Source organism: Egretta garzetta, unplaced genomic scaffold (genome assembly GCF_000687185.1).
Source record: "Egretta garzetta isolate BGI_Z169 unplaced genomic scaffold, ASM68718v1 scaffold393, whole genome shotgun sequence".
NCBI classification, from domain to species: Eukaryota; Metazoa; Chordata; class Aves; order Pelecaniformes; family Ardeidae; genus Egretta; species Egretta garzetta.
In genome coordinates, this window is record NW_009259238.1 from 573,158 (window position 1) to 597,682 (window position 24,525).

Consider the following 24,525-nt stretch of genomic DNA (forward strand, 5'->3'; position numbering starts at 1 on the left):
GCAGGTACAGCCAGATTTTAAATGCATGAATGCCCCGAGACCCTAGTTCTGTTCATGGCCCTGCAGGCTGTCTCCCTAAGCTAGGTTCTGCGATGGCAGGACCCAGGCAATCAGCAGATTGCACAAGGTAGTTTTCCAGATCCGCACTAACTAGGTCAAGTTTATAAGCTCATTCATTTCCCACCTCATTTTTGCTGGGCTCTGCAGGCATTTCAAATGCCTGAGTCTGATCACACTGGGTTCAGGGAAGGTTTATTTGCACTGGGTCAGCACTGATGAGACTGACCAAGCTTCATCCTGCAACAGATGCCTCTCCCTAGCTGCTCAGAACCTTTGTTAGCCGAGTTTTTCTGTTGCTCAAAGTATCCAAATTATTCAGAACAACACAGGAATGCTCAGTATTTTGAGCTGCACATTTCTTTTTAGAGACAGAATGGAAAATGATGGGCAAAATCGAACCAGTCCTTGGAAACAGCAAATGAAAACACCTCTGTAATTTGCTCGATAGAAGGGAATCAAAACTGCACGCACATCTTTCCAGAGAGTTTAGCAAGGTACCCATTACCTCAAGAACTTAATCAAAAGTGACTCAGTTACTGTTGGGAAACACACATCAAACATGCTATTAAATCCGTGAACTAAAGGTTATGAATGTTAAATTCAGGATGCATCTTAAATAGAAAAGATAAGGGATGTAAAGCAACTGCCATACAAACACTTCCTATTAGGGATGAATGAAATATTTAATTTCTCATGAAAAACATGAATAAATATTTTTGTTAGATACACATAGAACATTTCCCTCATTACTAACTGTAGTAGAACTTTAAAACTAGTTAACTACGCTGACGTCTCAAACTGAACAGCTTATTCCATCTATTTCCAGAACATACTTTGCATAAGAAAAACCAGAAACACTGCATAAACTGCATTTTCATTTCAATTGGTAGCTAAAATACCTTGTAATTCAGTAAGATTTACCCAAGAAGCCAAATATTCAACTCCATTAAAATCAGTAATTTTCTAAGTACAAAGTGGCACTAATGAGTCAAAGTTTTGTAGCACAAACAGTGCCTAAGACGACGCACTGACCTTCATGCCTGTGGGAGAGCAAACCATGACCAGCCTTCCCAGGATCTGCATTTCTGCAGCTTCCCCTGGCTGCAAAGCTGACATTTATGACATCTAAAAGTGTTCAGACTTTATTTTTCATGTCAAATTAATTTTACAAGGGTGAAGGAATAGCATTATTGCCTCATTTTATATGTTTTAGAGTCATTTTGCATTGCACAAACAAATTAAGAAAACAGACTTTGTAACTTTACTGGGCCATTGTCACCCTCTTGCTTCCAGGGAATTAAAAGAATTTTTAGTGGCTGAAATAGAAATGTTAATTAAAATGAAGGGAATTTTAGCACCTCTGGATGTTTTCAAAATTCCATGTTGTAAATATACTTCCATATACTTATTTTCATCATATTTATGCAAGAATAAAAAAAACGTTGGCAGCTTTGTTTCTTTTTCTGAAGCAAAATCTTCCCGCAGGACTGACCCCAGGCCAGCTGATAGTGAAGGGGTACTAACGAGGACATCAGACTTTCACAAGGTGGCTTCCCAGGCAGCAGCTCCACTCACAACCATACTTCCAGGGACTTTTTGTCACAGGTTTTAATGACACTTCAAGCCAATGGCAAAACACAGTACTGAGCCCCAAGCTTACAATGACAGTAAAACCAATAGAATAAAAGATAGCATGAAAGACAGAAGTTACAGGGTTATGCTTTAGGGAGTTACAGCTCCAAAAAATGGGATGGAAACAGATAGAAATCTGAAAGAGTAAGAGAGTTAAGTACTATTTATTAAATTATTTGAACTGTATAGAACTGGAAATGGCAGAAGAGGATCTTTCACAAGATGGGCAAAGCAAAGTTCTCGTTAAGATTGATATAGGAGAAGGAAGAAAAAAAACCAAATACAAGAGTCAAGCTAAGAATTACAAATGCAAGTGTTTCCATGAAATAGGCAAAATTGAAGCAATTGGCAGTAGCTTATCAGCTACATAAATCAGATTACAGCAATCAATTCACTGGCAAAATTAATAAAAACATGGAATCAATTATGTTGCATGTGGAAAGTCGGGATGATGTCACCAGAGCAGAGAGTAAACATGTTCTGAGGCACCAAGGATCGTTACAAAAGGTCTGACCCTGGAGAAAGCTCGCCGGGGTGGCTGGTAGCGTGTGGCTGCGCCGGGACACAGCGCATGCCTGTGGTGTCGCTTCCACAGCTGCTCTGTATCTGTGCCTAATTAACTTTTATCACATTTTGAAACTAATCCCATATGCTAGTTATCCTCGGCATGAAATAAATCTGTATGATCGCTCTACTTATCCCACATTATTTAATTTTTTAATTTCTGTTCTTGTGTTTCTAACACCTTCTGAGTATAGAAAATCATTCCTACAAGATTTGGCAGCCCTTGTCCTTCCCTGCATTCCCCAGAATCTTCACCAACTAATGAGTTCACTACTGGTCCAGTCACAAAAAAGAGCAGAATTGTTCTGCTTGAGAATCGAATGTCACAGCATTCAAACAGTGAAGGAGCATCTTGAGTGCACAACCATCTAAGATTCATCTCTCCACTGCGAGGAGAAGTATACCAGGATATATTTTGCAAGTAAAGTCCTCAAAAAATTACGTGATTTCAAAATACATCTGTTTATTACACAATCTCTATGACTGTCATTTTGGATTAAAACTTTTTAAAATTTTGCAGTCCAAGCCAAATGCTTCATGAACTAGACTACAAGTCAGACGATGGTGCGTCTTGAGGGGCACTGGTTTACTCCACTACATGTATGTCAGAAGCAGATATATTTAGAAAATCAATAAATACAAACTTTGAAGTCACAAATATTTAGAAAAGTTTGATATTTAGAACACAAAACAGAGTTCATATTATGGCCATGCTTCAATTCACATTTTAAAGACCCTTCTGTCTTTGCAATTGATTGTTATGGGATACTCCATTGCAGAGCTGATGGTTCAGTGTAATTTCTAACCCACAAGCCAATTTACACAGTACCAGTTGTTTAGGACCCACAAATTAAGTTAATTACATTACCTTTTTATTCTAGAAGCACTGGAATATTTAAGCATATTTTTGCATATGAGTCTAAACACCCATGCCAGTCATTTCAATTTAATCCAGACAAACTAAAAAGTGAGGGGAAAAATTTGCCTGGCTACACCTTATTGCACTATCTGCATTGTGTAAATATCTTGTATGCTCAAGGATCACACTGGATTTAGAAAGATGCATTCTGATGGTTCCAAGTGTTTATAAACTTAATTAGAAACAAACTTGTAAGATGTGTCTCTTCTAGAGGAGCTCCTAGAAATAATTGATGTTTCTATCTTCTTCATTACAGAATTCAAATTTATTACCTACAGCTCTAATAAGATAGTGGAAGGTTAGTTCTTTAGAAGAATTTAGCTCATTATCTATCAGAATTTATTTAAAGTGTTTCCTGACTCTCCAAAACACACAATACTGTATCTTTAAAATTTATAAACAGCAGTTGTTTCAGAGCAGACCGGCAATGTCTCCCTAATCAGATGACTGCACAGCTCTAAAACATTTGTTTAATGTATTCCATCTGCGATAGTTTTGTGACATTTTCATGGTCTCAAGAAATTAATTGCATTTATCCTTACAAACATTAATCTGCATCACAGTACCCTTACATACATTAAGGGATACTGTCTTCTGCATTAATCCATCAGACTAGATTCAAAGATGCAACACCACGTGTATACATTACTTTGCCAGGGATCTAAACCATCAGATGTGACCAAATGGCAAATTTGGATACAAATAAGTGATCATGGCTTTTCCGTTAAGAGGAGGAACAGGAATAAGACCAGAATTACACTAATACACTATACCTTTTAAGTGTATCTTAAAATTAACCAGCCTCTGTAATTGATATGAAAAAAAAGGAAAAAAACCCAAACCAAAGTACTTGCATTCAAGTACACAATAAATATGATACATGTTTGAAATATGCCCTTTTTATAGCAAATAATAGTATCTAAACTGTACATAAAATTAAATGTTTTGAAAAACACAGCACTAGAAATCAATGTTATTGAAATAGCTGTGAGATTATTTTTCTAGTGAAAGCACTACGCACAAATATATTTTTAAAATAAATAATAGTTTTGTATAACTCCCTAAGCTTGCAGATTTCTGGGTAAGAATTCTAAGTTTTATTTACTAGAACTAATAACCCTCAGTTTCTTGGAAGAACCATTAAGATGCATAATCAAGTCGCTAATAATTTGGACATTATTAAATACTGGGAATGTTGTTTGCCTTTTACAACTATAGCTTATTAAGCTCATCAGAATAACAATGCTGCAAAGCTGTGAAAATTTTCATTTTCTATGTAGCAAAGAAAACAGAAGTTTTAAAAGTCTGGTAAAAACTTGCAATAAAAGTTAGAAGACTACTACAGGAGAAGACTAGAAATTTTAAGTAATTTTCTTTAGTTCAGTAACTCAAACCCAACAGCAATCTGGTATCACCTCTGTTGGTAAGGTAATACATTGAATGGGGGGTTTTACAGGGTGATTCTTGTGAGCGTGAAGTGAGACCTCACACTTCAAATTCTGACCTCTGCGTAGCTATGTGTAGTGTCCCAGGACTCTGGCACTGATCCCTGGACTAGTATTCCTCAGGGAGAGCTCAGGAACTGATTTTAGTGTTCTTTTGGTTTGGGTTTTTTTTTTCTCAGATGGTTAAGATTTGTATGTGAACATGAGACAATGTATAAGACTCTGAATTTCAACATCTGTCTTTTGTGCAGACATAGCCTCAGCAGTTCCTGGGTGGCTGCAGGCAGATCACTGAAAAGCACAGGAAAGACAAATTATCTCCTCTTGATTCCAACGCCCATCATAATTTTGGCTCAGACCAGCTGGAAATAGTCTAAAGCCTAAATTCTTCTAAGGACCTCCACTCCTCTGCTGGAAGAAGCAAAACCTTTATTGCTGCATGGAGATGCAAGAGGCAAAGTCTGGTCTGCATCAAGAGCAATGAGGAAGGTGGTTGCGGAATTGTTAGGCACTGGCAAATTTCCTTGGCTTCGTAATCCCTTCAGGTTTTCACAGCTAGTTTTTCTAGCGTATCTAAAAATACCTATCTAGATTTTCAGGTTTTCATCCTACCATTACTTATTTCAACAGCTTGCTTCTGTTCTTGGCAAGCCCTTCTTTGCATCATTCTACCTATACAAACCACTGCAAAGTTTACTTCCCCATCCTTCCATGCCTGTCTTTACCAGCTACCCATACTCTAATCATATCAGACCAAGCTCACTTCTAAAGTTTTCCACAGTCTGTTTCAACCCCATCATCATTCCTAGCACCTACAGGCAGCAATGCAAGTTCTGCCTCAGACTGACTATGGGATCTGATCTCCCAGACCAGTATATCTGGGTTGGAATGAAACGCCTTTGTGTCTCCTGATATTCTTCATTTCTCCTATGCCTCTCATGCTGCGAAAGACATCTCCATAAACTCTACTTCCTTAGATCCTTCTTCAAAACTCTCCTTCAACTGTGATGTTTACAAAAAAAATCCATACAGTTCAGTCAGTTTAGTTATAACTATGTAGGCTGTTACTATAATTGACCAGACAAATGAGGAGTGCTTCTCTGTTTCTTTATGCCATCCATTTGCATCCATCATGGTTTATGTTAGACTACATTCTTTGGAGCAAAGAGTGTCTTGCCTCCAAGAACACACAAAGCCAACGTCGATGAGTCTATGTATGCATTTGACATCTGTATTTTATAATACTGGAGAAAGTACTTTCTAATTAATTAATGTATTCCATTCGATTCCATTTTGATTTCACTCTATTATTAGAATACAGGAAGTTGAACAGATGCGTATTAGCTTATCAACTTCAGCAAACAAATCAGTCAAGGAAAAAAAAAACCATTAAAGTCTTTTTTGATCTGCACTACTCAAAGCTTCTGCTCCAAGGCAGAGGACACAGGAAGGTGGGAAGCAGCTTGCACTGCCGAGACTGCTGTGGGCCATGCCTAGCAATTGGGATCAGGCACAGCTTTTTCACCCAGTAAAAGTGCCCTGTTCGCCCTGGCTGGCACACATACACTCCACATTACGTGACACAGTCAGGAGGCTATGAAACTATGAAGGCTTTGAAGCCACCACTTGAGACTGGGATTGTATCTGCCCTTGTCTGAAGTTGCTTCTTAAAGGTGTTGACAGTCCAGTGATGGGAAGAGATTCAAACTTTCCCACTAAGTTAATTACCATTCCAAAAGTAGCTTTTCATGAAGATTTAACTTCATGAAGACATTTTTCACAGGCAGGAGTAACAAACTGAAATTCTCAACAGATGTTAGAAAAAAGAGATGTCAGTTCATTAGCCTCAGAAAAATGGGAAGTAGAAGGGTAAAAGTATTGCCAGGATACCAAGCAAATATTGTATAATTCTTTTCATTCTGCATTTGTTCCATGGGTAAATCTGTTAGTTAAAGTACCAATGAAGTAAAACCCTGAAGACCAGTTATGAGAGGAGGAAGTCAACCAGCGTGACAGACAGACATGCCCAGGAATATTTTAGCAGACGCTATCAGGAGACTGAATTTTGCTCATCAGTTTTGATACATTGTCAAAGTCACTGACAAGTACTTATCTGCAGAGCAATCTTTTAATTAACTTCTTATTTTCTTCAACATAATTCCATCTGTGCTTACAGCTTCATTTCACATCGGGTTCATTCTTACAAAGTAAAGGCTAATGGCCTGTTAGATGCACTTTAGCACTATCTCAATTTTCAGAACGCATCAGTATCCAAAGCCTCTATTACTGCCCTAGCTCACTAAGTGCTTATTTATTTGTAAGTAAATGACTGGCCACTGTTTAATAATAAACACATCAGAATCCTAATAAACCCCTCTCATTTATAAGATGATGCCAGGTCTTCTGAATTTTTCAACTGAACAGACAAGAAAAATGAAAAATCTGTTCTGAGGCACAAGTTATCAAGGCAAAACTGGTAATTTATAAAAGAAAGAATATTTGACAAATGTGACCTTTTATCCATGAATGTTGTCTGAGCATTGCTATGGATTTTTTTTTTTCTGAAGTAACTGATGTTTTTCAATCCATGTTAGGAACTGCACATAAAGACCCTACTAGCGGTTTATTTAAATACCAAATCTGAAAGTTTGCTGGCACAAGAGCTCATCATTGTCCCTGTATAACTGAAGTGTTTTGAGGTTAAGTAAGGCTGAATCTCATTACACTGGCCAGAAGTTGTAAAGAGCGGGACCTATTTCAACCATCAGGCACCCGTGATTTGCCATCCAAAATAATAAAAAGTTATTATCGTTCCTATGACTGCTTTTCTAAGCTATTAACTGTTACACACGTTTTTAGACTTATCTCTGTGGTATAAAGAGTTAAGAACTTTGTTTAGTCTGTCTGTCTGTCCTCTCTTCTTCATTCTCCAACTGTTAACAAAAGTACTAGACTTCAGAGGAGAAGAGGATGGAAAACAACACACTTTAAACCCATTTGAAAATGCTGAAGCTCAACCACATAATGCAAACCAGGTAAAAATAGTCTGTAAATATAAATTAATATTTTCTGATACCTTAGAAAAATTTTATTACGCTTTGTGAGCATCTTTTTTTTAGTTTGGGTTTTTTTTTTTCAGAAAATAAAAAATAAACCTGATTATAAAGAAGGAGCTCTGCAATGTACTGTGTATGAATACTCAGAAATCCTTTTTAATTTGCAGAGACTTGGAAGGTCAGAGTGCATAGCACTCTCTTCTGAAGTAGCACTCAATTCTGTTCTATAATGCATATTCATAACCTGCAACTGGTAAATTTATTAGGTAATTTTTTTATTTGTTTTAAAGGGAGGGAAAAGTAGTTCAAAAATTGCAAAACACGATGAACAAACTAGTGTGAGGTAATGTTTCAGAAATTTTCTGACATTACAGACAATATTAAAAGATCACCAGTTCCAGTGACTGTTTTCTTGCCCCAGGCAGCAATGCAAGTTGCGCTTTCTCCCAATTGTTTACTGGATCTGGTTATTGCCCTCAGTTTCGAGGTCCCAAGTCCCACTCCTGATAAATCATGACCTACTTAAGTGACATAATTATGGGCAGTATTATAGAAAGCTGATTCAAGAGGAATAAAGCACACCATCATTCCTATTGCTCTTTTTTAAATTCACTGTAACTTCATTAAACTCATATTACTGACTATTGCAGAGAGTAAAGTAAGAAGGAAACCGATTTTACTATTGAGAAATAGCTTCCTTAGAGCTAGCAACTACTTAAACCTCAAATGACTATAAGCTCACAGCAGGTCCAGTACATTTCAACATGCAGCTATGTTTTAATTTCCTTAAACCACAGGACATAAGTCACAGTTCCAGTAGTGTCTGGAGTGAGATATTCTGTGCTGATAATGATGCAAAGTTTTATATCCTGCAGTTTCCAAATGCATGGTATGCCACAGGAATTTTGCAGGTTCGAGAAGATGATGCCCCTTTGCTTGTACAGGGTTAACATCTTCAAAGGCAGTAGCTTAGTTATTATTTTTGCGCTTAAGTGAATGCACTACTTTTATTTCTGAATAACAAGAGCATCTTGAACACTGTTGGCTTCCAAACCCATTTCCCTTCTTCCTGGAGGTATTTAAAAAATGTGTAGACAAGGTGCTTAGGGACAGGGTTTAGTGGTGGGATGGCAGTGTTAGGGTAACGGTTGGACTCGATGACCTCAAAGGTCTTTTCCAACTTAAACAATTCTATGATTCTATGATTCCTCCTACCTTTGTAATTTTTTTCCAATTTCCTCTCATCAATCTAACAATGATTCTAGCTGATCAAGACATGATGTGCCACCTGTTTAAATCTCTTGTACAAGTTGAGCAAGCAAGTCACAGCACAAACGGTAATGCACACAGGATCAGGAAAAGTAATCCTGCTTAAGTGATCATCTCTCTTCAAATTCCTTTCATTTATCTACATCCTGCCCTTCCAACAGTCAGGTAGTGAATGAAAATTTTATTAAACTACAGCCATGAAAAATAAAAAGAAAGCAACAGCTGTTGAAGACTACTAAAACTCAGAGACAGGTAAATCTGTATTTTGATGGCTAGAAACAGACCATGGTGTTATGTACTCTTGAGCTTCATCACCGACATCTCTAAATAGTACCACAGCCTTTCTTAACCATTATTCAGTGAGGAAAGAGAAAATTTCAAGAAGATATTCAGCAATTTGCAATTAATAAGAAAAGTGAAATCAGTTGTTTCTTTTCCAGCCAAGCACCACACCAAGCATTCCTAATCCAGCTCCCTTGGGGCCTGCAATCAGCCCACAGAGTCAGCAGCTAAAGCAAGTACATGTATTTTTTTCCATTTGAATGCATTGGTTTATAGTATCATTACTACATCAAGGTCTGGCCAGTAATATTTTTGACCATTCTATGCTGGCAGATCACTAAGTATCTATTTCACAGAATGTAAAAATCTATGTCTCACCTATTTAAAAATGTTTAAGGTGTTTCTGCTGTTCATTGTATTCTTCAAATTCTCTGACAGTTAAACTAAAGCTACTAATTTGTTTCTTAACAAAAGCACCTGATGCCTTTAAGCTTCACATCCCTTTCACTTTCCTGTATTGATTCTAATTTCCTTTCTTTATGCATTCATCCGACTGGTATCTAAGGGAGGAATAATTATTTGATCTGTTTTGTTCATGCACAAAATAACAATTATCTGCAAGGCAGCAATATGCGTTAATTTTGAACTACATGTAATCTGCAAAACAGAATGTACTTAAAATTTGTATTGCTTATTTTATGTTAAAAGATAAAACTTTCTATTTGCTCATGCTTACTGGAGGAATTCTGAATTTTACACTTTTTATCCTTTGCAGATAAGATTTCCATAATGCTTCAGCAGCAGATCATGCCAATACATTATAAAAACAAGACAGGCAATTTACAGACCTATCATTACTTGTGAACTTACCTGCTTTTACGTCCTGGTTGAATCGACAGTATTTTGAGTGCTCGAGCAGGGGCAGACATTGCTCAATAGGCGTCCAGACGTATGTCTCTGGACACAACAAGTCAGAGGGCCTATACTGACCCTAGAAAGAAGAAAAAAAAAAAAAAAAAAAGTAGTCATACCAGTGGCACAAGAACACTCCGGCTAGAACTTTCCAGACTGTCCTATGAACAAGGAATCGTTTTAATCTGATCTACCCCAAATGAGTCAGAACAGCTTCACTGAAATCACAGGCTTCCTCCTTTAGTAATTTCAGCACCATCTCAGGAATACAAACTTAACCTTGGCACTTGAAGAAATCGTAAAATTAACATAACACATTTTTACAGTATCCAAGATGAACTAGAAAAGTTTTGGCTTTGCTTGCTGAAACTCTGTATTTAAACTAGCCTCTAGAGTTCTGCTGAGCGGGTGCTGACACTAAAAATCTCAGCACCTCCAAAAGCAGCTCCTCTCAAGTGCTGGTCATTCTAGCAAATAATGGAGAGGAAAAAAAAAAAAAAAGGTTTATTAAAAAAAACCCCACTTAACAGTAAGCAGGTTGCTATTTTTATTTCATTAGCGATGGAGCATTTTGTTCCTTGCTACTTAAATAGTAACATTTTCTTTTTAATTCATGCAGGTTTTCCTGGAATAGCTTACAGGTAATGATTAGTGAAATTCTACCATTTTTTGCTGATTTATTAAAAATATATTCTTCACAGACGTTCCCAGAAGCTAAACAGCCATAGTTATTTTCCCTTCAGCTACACAGAAAATCACCACCTCAGCAATAACCACCTCCTCTAATCAGATCTTAATTTGATTTAAAATAAGATTATTCATCAGCCTATAAAGTAAGTAAAAAAATCTATCTTTGAGCCATTATTCATTTAAACCATACCCTCTTGGTGTTCAGAGCCATACGGTGCCAATATCAAATTAATTTTTAAACTGAAAATTCACTACACATATCAGCTTGAAAAAGACATTCAATAAATAGAGTGAAAAAGTTCAAGGACCTTGATTATACAGGTCTTGAGGCAACAGGTAGAAGACTGGGCGTTATAAGAAATCACACTGCAGTTGATGCAATTAAGAGTTCTTCATAACAATAATATTAAATAGGTAATAAAGATGAAGTTGATTTTTTTTCCAACACCTACTACAAAATGCAAGTGGTCTTGAATGAAGCTGACCAATGTTTGGGAAGGGGCACAGATAATTACTGTGACTACAGTCCGGTGATAAAAACATATTTTAAAAAGTTGCATTCACAATCTTTGCTGTTCTCTTAGATACACTCTCATGCTGCAACACCCAATTTTGGAGAATCTGAATAACCATTTTTTGAATGTTTGCATTGATTCACAATTCCTTTTATTCTCTGTCTGACTCTTCACAATCTTTATAGCAGAATTAACATTTTTCACTATGTATTTCCCACCAGTTTTTAATTGTTGAGTAAGAAATACAAAAATTATCTCTCATAAAAATAAAATCATGAATGTCCACAAGAAAAAAAAAAAAGCTTCAAGCTGAACCTTGTCAAATACTTGATGTATCTTTCCAAAATGAGTCTGCATGACTCTTGATTTCCTCATTTGAAAAACATTCAGGACTAACTTGTACCTACCATTGTTCATTTTGGTGCTTTTTCTTTTTTAAATTAAATGCAAATTTCTATATTAAGTTAAAACAATATTGCTCCAATTCCATGCAGAAGCTTACACCTCAAGGCCTTAGAAAATCCTCTAAAGCCAGTGAATGGAAATGACATTATTAAATAAACCGCTTTGAAATGTTACACTATCTAAACAGAAAAAGTTGAAAGGTATGCAAAGGTAATGCTTAAAGAACAATTTTAGTCACCATTACACAGATGAAACAATTTAAGGACTTAGGAAAAAAATACACCTTTTCAGTCAGATTTTTAAAAAAATTAGAACATAATTACTTGTTGATTTAAAGACATTTTCTCAACTGGCCAAGAAGGAGAAACAGCCAAGTAACCATCTTTCAGAGCTGTCGCTTAAGCACAGGAAGTACAAGGTGGCAGTTCAGTATTTCCTAGTAGCATGGGAATACTCATGGGTATAAGTAAAGATTGCTCAGTCACTTACAATTTTCCTAGAAATTACTGCCCCTACATCTGGAAATATATCACATTTATGAATCCCACACGTGAAAATCATATCACTACACAGCCCTATCCTAAATTTCCCAGTTACTTCTACAATGTCATATTCTGTCAGAAAATGGGATGTATGAAATTAATTGCATTGCAGTGTTACTAGTTAGAACACAAAAGAGCTTCTTTAGTATTGAGCAAAACAGTAATGGGAAAATTTGATTACCCAATCCATCACTGTAGATTCAGTATTTATTTTAGGTGTCAAAATACCTTACTTAGGATGGAAAAAGGAATAAATAGTTCTGAAAGGACTTCCTTTAGATGTTTTCTTCCCCCAAAATTTAGAATCTTGTTAATAAACTTCCCCGTAGATATGTGAGGCTGAGGTGATGACACATCACTGAGCAGTGACACACAGTCATTAGAGGTAAAAATGCAACAAGCTCTTCAACACCTTCCCTTTCTAAAAGTATTTCCAAACATACTAGAAGCAAGGTATTTCCCAGGTAAAGGCATTTTATTTACACTACTGGTTAAACCCACATCCGATGACTCATTCGGCGGAGGAAGTGGGAACACAAAGACATACCGAGGCGAGTTTCCCAATGAACAGCATCAGCACTGTGTCTATATTGATAGAATTAAAAAGAGAATCCACATAATTTGTTAAATCAAATGCTATGATTTCTAAGGGCTTTTGCCTTTTCTTCCCCCTCCGCTATGCACTTCCTCTCAATTTACTTTCTTCCTTAAAAAAATGTTTAAAACCTCAACATGAAAATAAAAACTATGAATCCACCTCACTTTTTTTCCCCCCTTTCCCCTTACTCCCGGACTGTGAAAAACTCTGAACCTGAGAACCCAGCCAGATTCTGCCTCATGTATAGGAGCACCCATACTTCAAGAAAAATGTTCAAATTTCATTATTCACTCTAAAAAATTATTACATAATCTAAAAAAATTGCCTCTAAGTATACTATTTACATTCCTTCTTATCCTTAATATTGCTGATCTGCAGTATACACTCACCATAAATCCAAAATAAAAAGGGGGTCTCCTGAAGGGAACTGCTGCAGAGCTATGTATCACAGTAGAACTTCATCAGATTTGCAAAACTGTTTTTGAAAATCATTTCTCTTTGACTTCAGATTAAATTAGCATACATTTCAGTGGTAATTCTGTCTATGGTAAAATTCCACAACTGAAAACATTTTGCTTTCGTTTATCTAATACAAAACCTCTTGCACAGTAGCACTGTTTATGCTCTCCAGACCATCTTGGGAATACTTAACTACAAGACTTTCAACAAAAAGTATCACCTTACAGACCATCCCCAAGCACTCGTCTTAGGTTTCAGCTTCTTAAATCCAATACCACCTGCTGATGAAATGCACTCTGTCAATATACAACTGCACAGATTTCTGTCTATGCATGTACATTTTGTCAAGAAGTATCCAACAAGATGAAAAACGTGTTATTTTGAAATGTTTTCGGAAATAAAAAAATACATTTGCCTAAAATGTCATTATTTTTGATGCTGTTTAAAATTTTCATGGACGTCTAGAAACACCCCTCTTGAGACAGCTCAACATGTGTTAGTAACAGCCACTGCAGGTCATACCAGATGTCCATGGTATAGTCAAATATCCCATCTCTGACAGCCATCAATAGAAAATACTCTGTGAACACTAAAAAAACAGTATAAGCGTTACTCTGCCAGTACTCTCTTGACCTCCAACAGTTTGCAATACAGATCCTTCCATAACCAGATAACTTCAGTAATAATGCATTTTGCCCCCCAATAATCCTAACCAACTGCTTTGATTTACTTCACTCTGCAAACTGTAGTTCTGTTTGATGACCATTCCTACCTCTATTCCAGAAATGCAGTGAATCATTGCCTTATCACCATGCCACTCATGATTTTATAGACAAATGTGGTAGCTCCAACAGATGGAAGGGACCTAAATTCTTTACTGCATCCTCTTACATAAGGTATTCTATACCTTTAACCATCCCAGTCAATCCGCCCTCTTTCCATTTATGCCTTCTCTCCTTTGAAAGGGCCACAAGGGGGGAAACACCCAAACTGCATTGTTTGAGGAGCAGGAGAGAGCAAGCTATAATAAAGATATAAAGAAAACAAAAAAAAATGTGCAACTTCATAAATTTCTGACTAACCCATTAAATGGCTTGATTAAAAAGCAATATTGAAAATTAATATAGCTATGAAATTCCCGAGTACATGGTTTCTTCTACCAAGTCAATTAATTGCAATATAAATGTGCCTGTTTAATAAAAAATACCTCCAAGACGTTTTATTTTCACTAATATTTAGTGTATTATTCCTCCTATATAATATAAAAGAGCAAGCCTTTAAGGTGCTTTCTGCTATACTATTAGGCATGCAGCATTTTAATTTGAAACTTCTGGAAATAAATTTTACAGTGAGGCTGCCAAGCCTAAATTAATTCTTCACACCATGGTATTTTTTGTTTTACAGTTTCCAAATCAGAATCGACCAGAACTTCTCTGAACTTTTATTCCACAGGAAGGGCAAAGGATTTAATGAGACTTTAGTCTGGAGATTACTTTTTAAATATTTTGTAAAATCTGAGGGATTTGGTAAGCAGTTGAGATGAAAAACATCAGTGGAGTTTGTTTTTGTAGTCTAAGTAAAATTTAAAATGTAAAACTACCAAGAAAGAGAATAGTATCAAAAACGAAGAAGGTCAAGCACCAGTAGCACTGAAAAAACAAAATAGGAAGGTTAAACTCACATTTAATTCTTTTATCAGGTACAGTTTACATCTGTATTCTATTTTTTCACAATAAACCCATTGATCTTTTATTAAAAGTGAATTAAGGCTGCCTTCATCCCCATTTCCAGCAAGCTGCTTAAAAAGAAGCTCTCAGACTACGCAAACAAAGTAACCCTAAATTACCCACAGCAATCCATTAGAGGGAGGCAGCACCGCCCAAGAAAGAGCGCGCCAGGCTACAGGTTTATTAAATGCAGTCTTTTCACTGAAAGACAACCCCACTGGAATCCCATCAGCAAAGTACTACAGCAGACCCTTGCTCCCCGATTTCATTACATAAACAGAAGTGGGCTTTATCGATCCCCAGGAGAGCCCTTTGCACGTAGCTCTCACTGCTGTGCTCTCACAGGCGGAGGTTGGCCGTGCCACACTGCACCCGCACGGTGAGCCAGCGCCAGCGGGGACGAAGGGCTGAGCATCCAAACCCTTTTGTGCTTCCAACCATCCGGGCTCACTCACCTGGGATCCATCTGGGGAAGGCCTGAAAGACTTAAGAACAACAAAAAACCCCACCCCAAAACAACCGACACAAATTCACTCCTACCTCATAGGCACTTTTTTCTTTTTTAATAATCTTTTTAAACAAACACCACCACCCCACACTCCCACCCCCCCAGATTAATAGATACAGAATAAAGCAAGCAGCTTGCTGTATCAATGAGAGATGGCCAGAGACTTCAGATTTATCATCAAAAAGCATTCAGTGGTACAAGAAAGTATCGAAGGAGTTAAATCAGCCAATGTATACTCTGTGGGTAACTCAGTGAATAAGTAACAAGTGGGATTTAAGTGTGGGGTCCGCAGATGCATGTGCAAACAGACTGCCTGATACTCAGTGCCAGTATCGAACAAGCCGATTCTATCCAAACTGCAAACTGAATTAATTACGCAATCAACATTTTTAGGCCCCCCGAGCTGCATTCTTGAGAGCTTAGCCACCGTTCTGTTTTATTGATGAGTAATGCATTGTAAACCTTAAAAGAAGTTACGACTAAAAACCAAAATGCATTTTCTAGCTCCTAAAACTCAACTACTTTTGAGACAAAGTGCAAGGGAAATATCCTTTCCTCTTCAAGAAGCTGTGCTGATTCTCATTCTTTTAGTTAGATTATTATCAGAGGCACAAAATCTGTGTAATGAGAATTTTACAGGCCAGCCAAGGAGCTGTAACATGCTTCCCAATGCATCTCAAATATAGAAATGCGGAGCAAATGCTCACCTTCTCCTATATATTGCTTGACTTTCTCTAAGTGAAATGCAAGTATTTCAAGTTGTATTTCAAATAAATGTGCTGACACTTATTTAGATCAGTTAATTTATTATGGCATTACTTTTTTGCTATTTTGTTTTTATATGTGCCCCAACAATCTTTAAACAGATTGACGAAAGCAATGGTATAATTTGCCAGCTTTCACCTCTTTTCTGTTTATCTCCCAATTCAATGTAAAGTATTAACAGAAATAACTAATGATAAACCATTTCCAAGGAGAAAATAGTTATGGCACTCGTTTCCTACATGTTCTACAACTAGTAGGAAACAAATATTTTCCTAAAAATATTGACGGCATGTTCATACTTAGCTGTTCTTCACTCAATATAAAAAAATTGTAGCGTTTCGGAAGGTTTTCATAGTGTTCCTCAGGTAAATAAAACATCTCAGGTAAGTGCAAAACAGATTAAGATAATGCGTAAAAGACAAAAAGGAAAACAGCTCAATATGCTACGACTATTATGCCATTATTTGGTCATTAACTGTCTACATGCTCTTAACCCACCACAAAAATGGAATTAAATTTATCTTAAATTTCACTCTGATTTAAGGTAAATCTCAGCACTTTATTTGCCTGTGTGATCTGCCCAGAAGCACTTAAAAGAAATACTTCCCCTCCTCCCTTCAAATACCTTCAGAAAGTATTATCATTTGTTTTCCCACCACATGCTATTCCTAGGAATCTCCTGAATTGTTTGGATTCTGCTATCTTCATAACTTAGTGTACACTTTAAATAGCTGCTTTCACCTTGTCCTCTTTCATAAAAACCATCTGAAATATTTAACACCTTCTAGCTTGCTTTTGATACTGGGAATGGCCAACAGGTGTCTGAAAAGGCTCATGGACTGCTACAGAAAAAACTGCTTTCCACTGAGGAAAAAGGGGAAAAAATGGGATTTCCCCCCCCGCCCCCTAGTCTCTAACTCAGTCCAGCTCTTCTTCCTCCTTTTATATGCCAATATTACCCATCCCTCCACTCACTGAGCATAACAAGCTAAGGGAACCTGTGGATGTTTATGTCACAAGATCCAAGCTATGAACGGCTGCACGTTAATGTACAAACGCGCCATCAGCAAGCTCCGAGAAGCCAACAAAGCGCTGCTTTAGATAATGTATATGCATGCCCATACTCAAACAGATCCATTATCCTAACACCACCATATTAATCAATGAGATGATTCTGGTTTAAAGTTTAAAAGTTAACAGTAATTAATATGCTCAAGAGACTTTTGCTTCGCTGTGGTGGAAGGCTGCTGCAGAAGTGATGTGTGCGCGACGGGCGTTCATCACCTCTGTTTTATCAGCTTGGGATGCAACTGTCCCCAGCTAAAGATAACGCTCAGCTCTGGGCATACTCTGTCAACCACTTTCAAGCATTTCTCTCTCCTCCAAGACTTCTTGCCAAGAGTTCGTTCTTTTCATTTATAAAGACCCGTGATTGAGAGTTATCCATTGCTTGTTTTAAGCAACTAAAGCCACTTTATCTGAAGTCACCATATTAAAGCCACTGTATCCGAAATAAAGCCAGTGATCAGGCTTGCACAGAAGAGGGGAAAAAAAAAAAATATCTATGTGTTCAGGATTTACATCATAAAAACTACACTTTTAACATCTTCTTGATGGCAAACACGTATGTAAATGAATATTTATGAAAAGATAATTTAAAGATAACTTTTGCAGGGGGGTGGTTGCCAGTCTTTTATGTTCATATTCTTTGCATTTTGAGAGGGACTCAAGCCAACTGGTGTCTTAGTGTATGGTAACATTTCTGAACTTGGACATGAGCCATTAAACACCTGTGCCTATTCCTACCCCATCCCTGCTCTCACTCACTTTTTTTCTGGCTAAGATAGATGGATAGATACATACAAACAAGTTATACATTTACTGTTCTTAGAGTTCCCTAAACAGGGAATGCTACTAGGCTGAATTTGCCTCGTATATGGTGTTTCACATCACACAAAACATTACAAAATGGTCCCTTCAAGGCCAGTAAGGAGCATTATTTACCATACGACAGGTATTGTACCCTGGTTCCAGACTTCTGATTACAGAAACAGCAAGTTTATGGATTCTGAACTGCCCTAAGTTGGCTGTTTATCTAAAGCTGAAATAATATCCAAATGACAGACAAGATGAAGACAACTTCTGAAATTGAGAAACAAAGAGAAATATTCCAAGTATGTAGCTACTCAAAAAGGCTTGCATAAAATTAGGGTCACTTTTTAAGCATGTTTTCTAAGTACTTTTACACCGTCAAATTATTGATGCAACTATTTTACCTTTTTGTATTTCCCAAGGTTCCTTTTTTTATTATAATTTCTTTTTTGCTTTTATCTGCTGATCTGTGCTGTACACAATGGCATTTTATTAAAATAACACTATGGAAATTAAGTTTAGCTTTCAGTGTTGCTACATGCACTTTGTGTTTGGCATACAAAAATAAGAGATGCTGATATGGGATGGTACTTACAGGAAAACCATGCTGTACATTCCTGGCTGGAATTCCTGAGACTGCCACCAAGAATATTAAAACATTGCATAGCTTCAAATACTGCCATTTTATCTCTCTCATTTACTAATATTCAGTATCAGTGATACTAAACTGGCAGAAGAACGACATCAATACAAGACTGAAATTCTAAAGAGTGTTTCAAATTCAAGGTGTATTTGTATACATTTACAGATCAAGATTCCCTATGAAATTAAAGCAGCTGTATGTTCAAAAATTTTATAGGAAATAACATGATTTTGTGATATAAATAAAATATATTAAACCAGTTAACATTTACTGGAAATTGCCATTAAACATTCAGTTGGTAACAAGCTAATTAAAGATGATACCCCACAGACATACGTCTGAAACTGGAAGTTAGTATCCATCTTGCCTATAGAGAAGCTACACAAGAATCCTAAAAAAATGTAGCACGGTTTGAGAAACCGTGAGTGGAAAACAATAAGAAAGAAGAGTTAAGCTCATACATTTGATGAATATTAGCTTCTCTGAATTTTAGCCAGCTTTTCCAACAACTTAAAAAAATATTAAGTATGTTACAGGGAAAAATGTAATACGTGTTGCCTTTTTACTTCAAAAACCAAAGGTCTTGGGGAATAAAAAGCATATGATTACTGAAACGGAACTTGTTTACTTTAAATCTGCAGCAGAAATTCTTAAGGAGACCCTAGCACTACACTTGGAAAGAGAGGTTAAAAAAAACTATGACAAAAAAAATAAAACCCAAGTAGGGGCCTCAAGAGGAATGCTTCATTAGAGACACACCAACTATGTTGACTCAGGTCTATCTCAAAAGGAGTTTATTTTGGCAGCTGTGAGAAGCAAAAGAAAAAAAAAAAGAAAAAGAAAAAATAAGTGAGTGGATCCCATATCTTTCTCTTGAAGAGTTGCCATAAACTAACAATATTTTCTGAGTTCATTAAATTAAATGTACTAAAGTTTATTTTCTTATATTTAACACAAAGCGAAATAATCACAGGAAAAATATGCACAACCTAATATATCATACTCACTTTTTACACTTACATACACAAAACTGTCACATTGATACCAAATAGCTTTAAACACTCATTAATGCCTCACTAGCTGGAGTCATATCTAAAAGAACCGCATTCATCTAAGCAGCTTACAGAGATACTCCACAGGAAAGCTAAATTAATGCCCTGTCAAAGAGGGTTCTACTATCTGGTTATCGAAGTAAAAACACTACAGACCATGTTTATTTAACAGGAAAAAAAATATCCAAACACAAAATTAAATTGATAGAATTCTAACGGAAGTGAGAGTTTTTTAAAATATTATTCTGTACAACTGCACAGGGAACCAGAACATTAACATTCACCAGAACTAACCGACCAGAGCAACAGAAACGGGTGCAAGGGCAGTGGGCATAATTTTTTATTTTTATTTTCTAAAAACATTGACTGTGATTATGACGTACCAAAAAGTAAACCAATACAAATTAACTTTTTAATCTTTTCTGATGATTAAAAGAAAACAGGGACTAAACCTGCTACCCTTACTCATATGACTCACTTCAACTCAAATCTGTTTTTTCTCATCTTTTAAGACCCCGAATAATTCTAAAGGATGACACAAGAGAAAAGGAGGTATATTCTCCAGCAAGATACTTACTTTTCAAGTAACTATGAAGTCTCCAATTTACTCTTTTTATACATGCAGGACACACACCTTGCTCTTGCAACTTAACCCGTGATTTCTCAGCTTATGGATAAAACCATTCACTACTGTGCACTGACAGGGTGCATGGAAACCTGCGTTTCTTCCTGTCCATTAATTTCTCTGTAATTTTAACCCTTTTGACCATTCTTTGCCTGTATGCCTACCTTCAGATCAAACTCCGATTACAGCTGCTGTGTTCTGTGGTTACCTCCAAGACCTTGGGCTGTTTTCCCCAGCAAGCGCCAGCGTTCATCAGCCTTCAAGCCTTCCCCATCTTTCCTAGAGTCTCTCCAACAATTCTCCTCAAAGAGTTTTCCCTGGATCCCCAAACCTTCTCTTCTCCCAGCTCCAAAACTCAACCCTTCTTCCCGCTCTGCCACCCCCGGGCCGCAGGCCGCGCGGGCCCTGGCTCGCAGGCGCTGCTCAGTGCCCCTTCTCCTGCTCGGCCTCACGGGCCAGACCTATCGCCGCAGTACCACCCCCACCCGTCGCACCACCACCAGGACTACTACCTCTGTACTACACTTGCCCTAAGTCTTGCTTCTGCCTCTAATGGGGTTTCCAAAAACTCAGCCAGAAACACACAGAACTTGCCAAAAATCTATTCAGACAAGACTCTGAGGGCAAGAAAATAAGACCTACCCAGGGAAGTCTGGGCTGACGGTAGCCTTACACTGAATAAATAATTTCATACTTCACCTTCAGGCCCAGCTATTGACTCAGTCTGGGGAATATTTGAAGACATAATAAATACTAGACTAATTGACAGCTTTTCAAATTGTGAAACACTGATATTCACGAGTTGAAATACACTCCTAATTAAGAATTCAGATGAAAGATTGCCTATAGATTACAATATGTTATGTGGGATTTTCAAAAGCATTTATAGTGTGTATGCAATCAAATCACGCTGAAAAACAATGTCACTTTAAAAACTGCCACTCCAGCTTTTTTTATTTCTATTTGCTGTCATCCATCTAAGAAACAGAAATAATACTCTCAACTGATAATTCAGAATAGTACAAGATTTTTAAATTTAAGGCTTTCTATCAATAACTGGTACACTTGACATGGTTTTTTTTTCAAGTCCAACAATAAAAAAAAATCTACTAAAAGCCAAATAATTTACCTTTAGTCATTCAACACTAAAATATCCACAACCCAGTATTGAAGAAACAACTCCAACAACAGCGGTACATATACGCTAATAGGCATTAACCGTACTCTTAGGATAATAAAAAGAATAAAGTTGAAGGGCAAAGTGGAAAAAAACAGCACAGGAAAGCTTATTAGCAAAAAATTAATTTCTGTGGGATCTTGGCTAAATAATTTTGCAAAATTCAAGTTAACACATCCTTAACACACACAAAAAGATGTTATCCAGACTAAAATCTGAAGGAGAAAACAAGGCAGTGCTGAATCTCACTGGATAAGTGGCTACAATTTATATTATCAGGATAGAGTAACACAGCTCTGCCAAAAAAATCTAAACCAACTTTTCTCCCATACACCTGCAGATTAATAAATAAATAAATAATAATTTTAAAAGGCTCACTTTACCACAGTATTCCAAGCATGTGTTAGAACTTAAACCTTAACAGCAAGTCAAGCAACAGCTATCTGTACAAAGTATCAACAAGTATGTGTACAAAAATTCTGGACCATGAAAAGAAGTGCACTTCAAAAGAACTTTCTTCTATTGTCCCTAAAAATGTTTATTTTCATAATAAACTTTCATTCATGAAATACGCGTTCTAATTTTAGGTCCATGTTGTTTGTCAAGCGTCTGTTAAACAAGCTTGCATTGTTCGCTGGGAGAAGAGCATTTGTCAAGAAAGCCTCTCGGTGCTCTCGGAGGAGTCTGTCCGCAGCAGGAGACCACCCTGCCGCACCCTGGGGCCACCTCAGCAGGCAGGGCTCGCAAACCACACACCTGAGTGCAAGCCATTACTGACCTCACTGCAACGGTCTCAAAATGAGACAGAAATCTGTACTGCAAAGAAGCATTCAGTTTTGTCACCACAGCAGAGATGGTACGCGGTCTCCAAAACTGGAAATGTGTACAGCAGAGCAGCCAGACATCACAGCTCCCCTACGCGCAGGCAAACACCTACTACAAAGAGCCCAAAACCCCAACACTGCAGAAAGCGGAATCTGAAAGCAGAATCTGAACTGCCACCGCAGCCCATACCAGCTTCTGTTCATCTTCCCAGCCTTAAGACTTGGAAACTGCAAAACAGGCTGTAGCTGTATTAGTTGCCAGAAGAAATACTTAACTGGGAGAGCCCCAGAGTTTCTGGGCTTCAATGCATTTGAGTCCCTCAGGGACCATGCTAAATATAAAAAAGCAGGGAAAGAATCCAAATATAGAAACACTAAACAAATGTAGGAATAAGACATAGACAATACGGCCAGATAGAGAGATGTATTGAATTTTTTTTAACCTATTTTGCAGAGAATAATAACTGCCTGAGGACATAATACAGTAAAAATAATTGTATCCTTTCAACATGTTCTTTTTGACATTGACTTGTTTTCAAACTCCTCCTTAAGTTAAGGAATTCCGTCTCCTTAATTATAAACAAAATATTAAACTTACAATTCTTGTCAAGTCCATTTTTATGATACAAAACTGAACAAAATGAAATTAGAGTAGCAAATTCTGTAGCAGCAATTCTGCATGCAAATTTTGCATCTATTAACAATGTAAATACCCACATGTGTGCTTGTGGCTCTGTGGAACTGCCCAGCACTATTCTCACAGTTGGGAGGAACAGATTCACTGTTGTGCTTTCATTTGGATTCCTACCACTAAAAGGTACACAAATGTCTACTTGCATGTTTAGGAAAACGTACTGTTTAACATCATGTGTCCCCAAAGCCTTTGAGCTGAAATATGAACACTTCGGTTTTCTCTTAGTGCCAGATGTTTAGAAACTGTTTTCTTTATAGTCACCTTTGCAGAAGAAAACAAGTTTGAAGGCCAATGGGCTGGAATCAGTAACTACACCATATGCTACGCTAAGTCCTGATCATACCAAAACCTGGTGATTCAAGGGTATGTTAAACATACATCCAAATATAGGATTAGGGGAGTACTAAAATTAGAACTGCATTTATAAATATTGAGCACTTTGTTGACATTCTAACAACTTACATTCCTTGCTTTTCAGAATTAAAAGAATTAAAAATTGTCCAGGCAATCACCTCGCTTTATTTTAAAAGCAATAAAACCCCATACTGTATTCTTGCACAGGCATATCTTGAAACACACACATCCATACATTTTAACACATTTCTGAAATAGAGAGCAAAGTACAATAAATACTTGTATGCTTAGCAATATGTGCCAATAAAGATTGACACAACAGTTTAATCCAGATCTACACGTCTAAAGGACAGTGGCCAAAAATGTTTCTAAACTTTTCTTCTGCCTTGGTGGTACCTGAAGCTGTCGGAGGGGCCGGCAGCAGGCGCTGGGAGGCTGCTGCGCCGAGGAGGCTGGGCAGAAGCGTGGCACATTCCAGCTCCACCACCACCCCCTGCAGAAGGTCCCCAGCTGCCCCTAGAGGGAAGCTTTCTGTTGGTGTTGCACAGTCCAAGCAACCTAATGCAGCCAGGAGCTAAAGATTTGGCCAAAAACACAGAAAGAGTTCATAAATCACAGGGAAGGAACAATATCCGCAGTTTTAAGAGACTCTCGGGAGAATGTTCGCACTTGTTCTTGGATGTTGTTGCTCTAAAGACATGCAACCACCACAGAGGCAAGAGGATTAAAGAAAGCCCATCTTACACAGAATTTAGCTTCTTGTATACCAGTGATTTGAGATACTTTTGTGTCAGTTTGCAACTTTTCCAACTTAATGGAATACTTGAGGAATGTTAGCATGTTTTTTCTTGGGTCACCACACTAGCTTCTTCCCCCATCACAAGGAGGTAAATGCACTATCAGTTAAACCTTCATCAGAAGGTAGGACTGTTAGTA

The 24,525-nt window shown here is 37.3% G+C and overlaps 1 protein-coding gene across 4 annotated transcripts in view; it reads right to left on the bottom strand.

Annotated features, from left to right (window-relative positions):
• Nucleotides 1–24,525, bottom strand: part of ATE1 (arginyltransferase 1) — an 85,655-nt gene that overhangs the window by 14,743 nt on the left and 46,387 nt on the right. For all 4 annotated transcript variants that reach the window (XM_035891564.1, XM_035891563.1, XM_009635946.2 and 1 more), the window contains one exon: nucleotides 10,098–10,218. In XM_035891564.1, coding sequence (XP_035747457.1) covers nucleotides 10,098–10,218 — 121 coding nt within the window. The remainder of the gene's footprint in view (nucleotides 1–10,097; nucleotides 10,219–24,525) is intronic.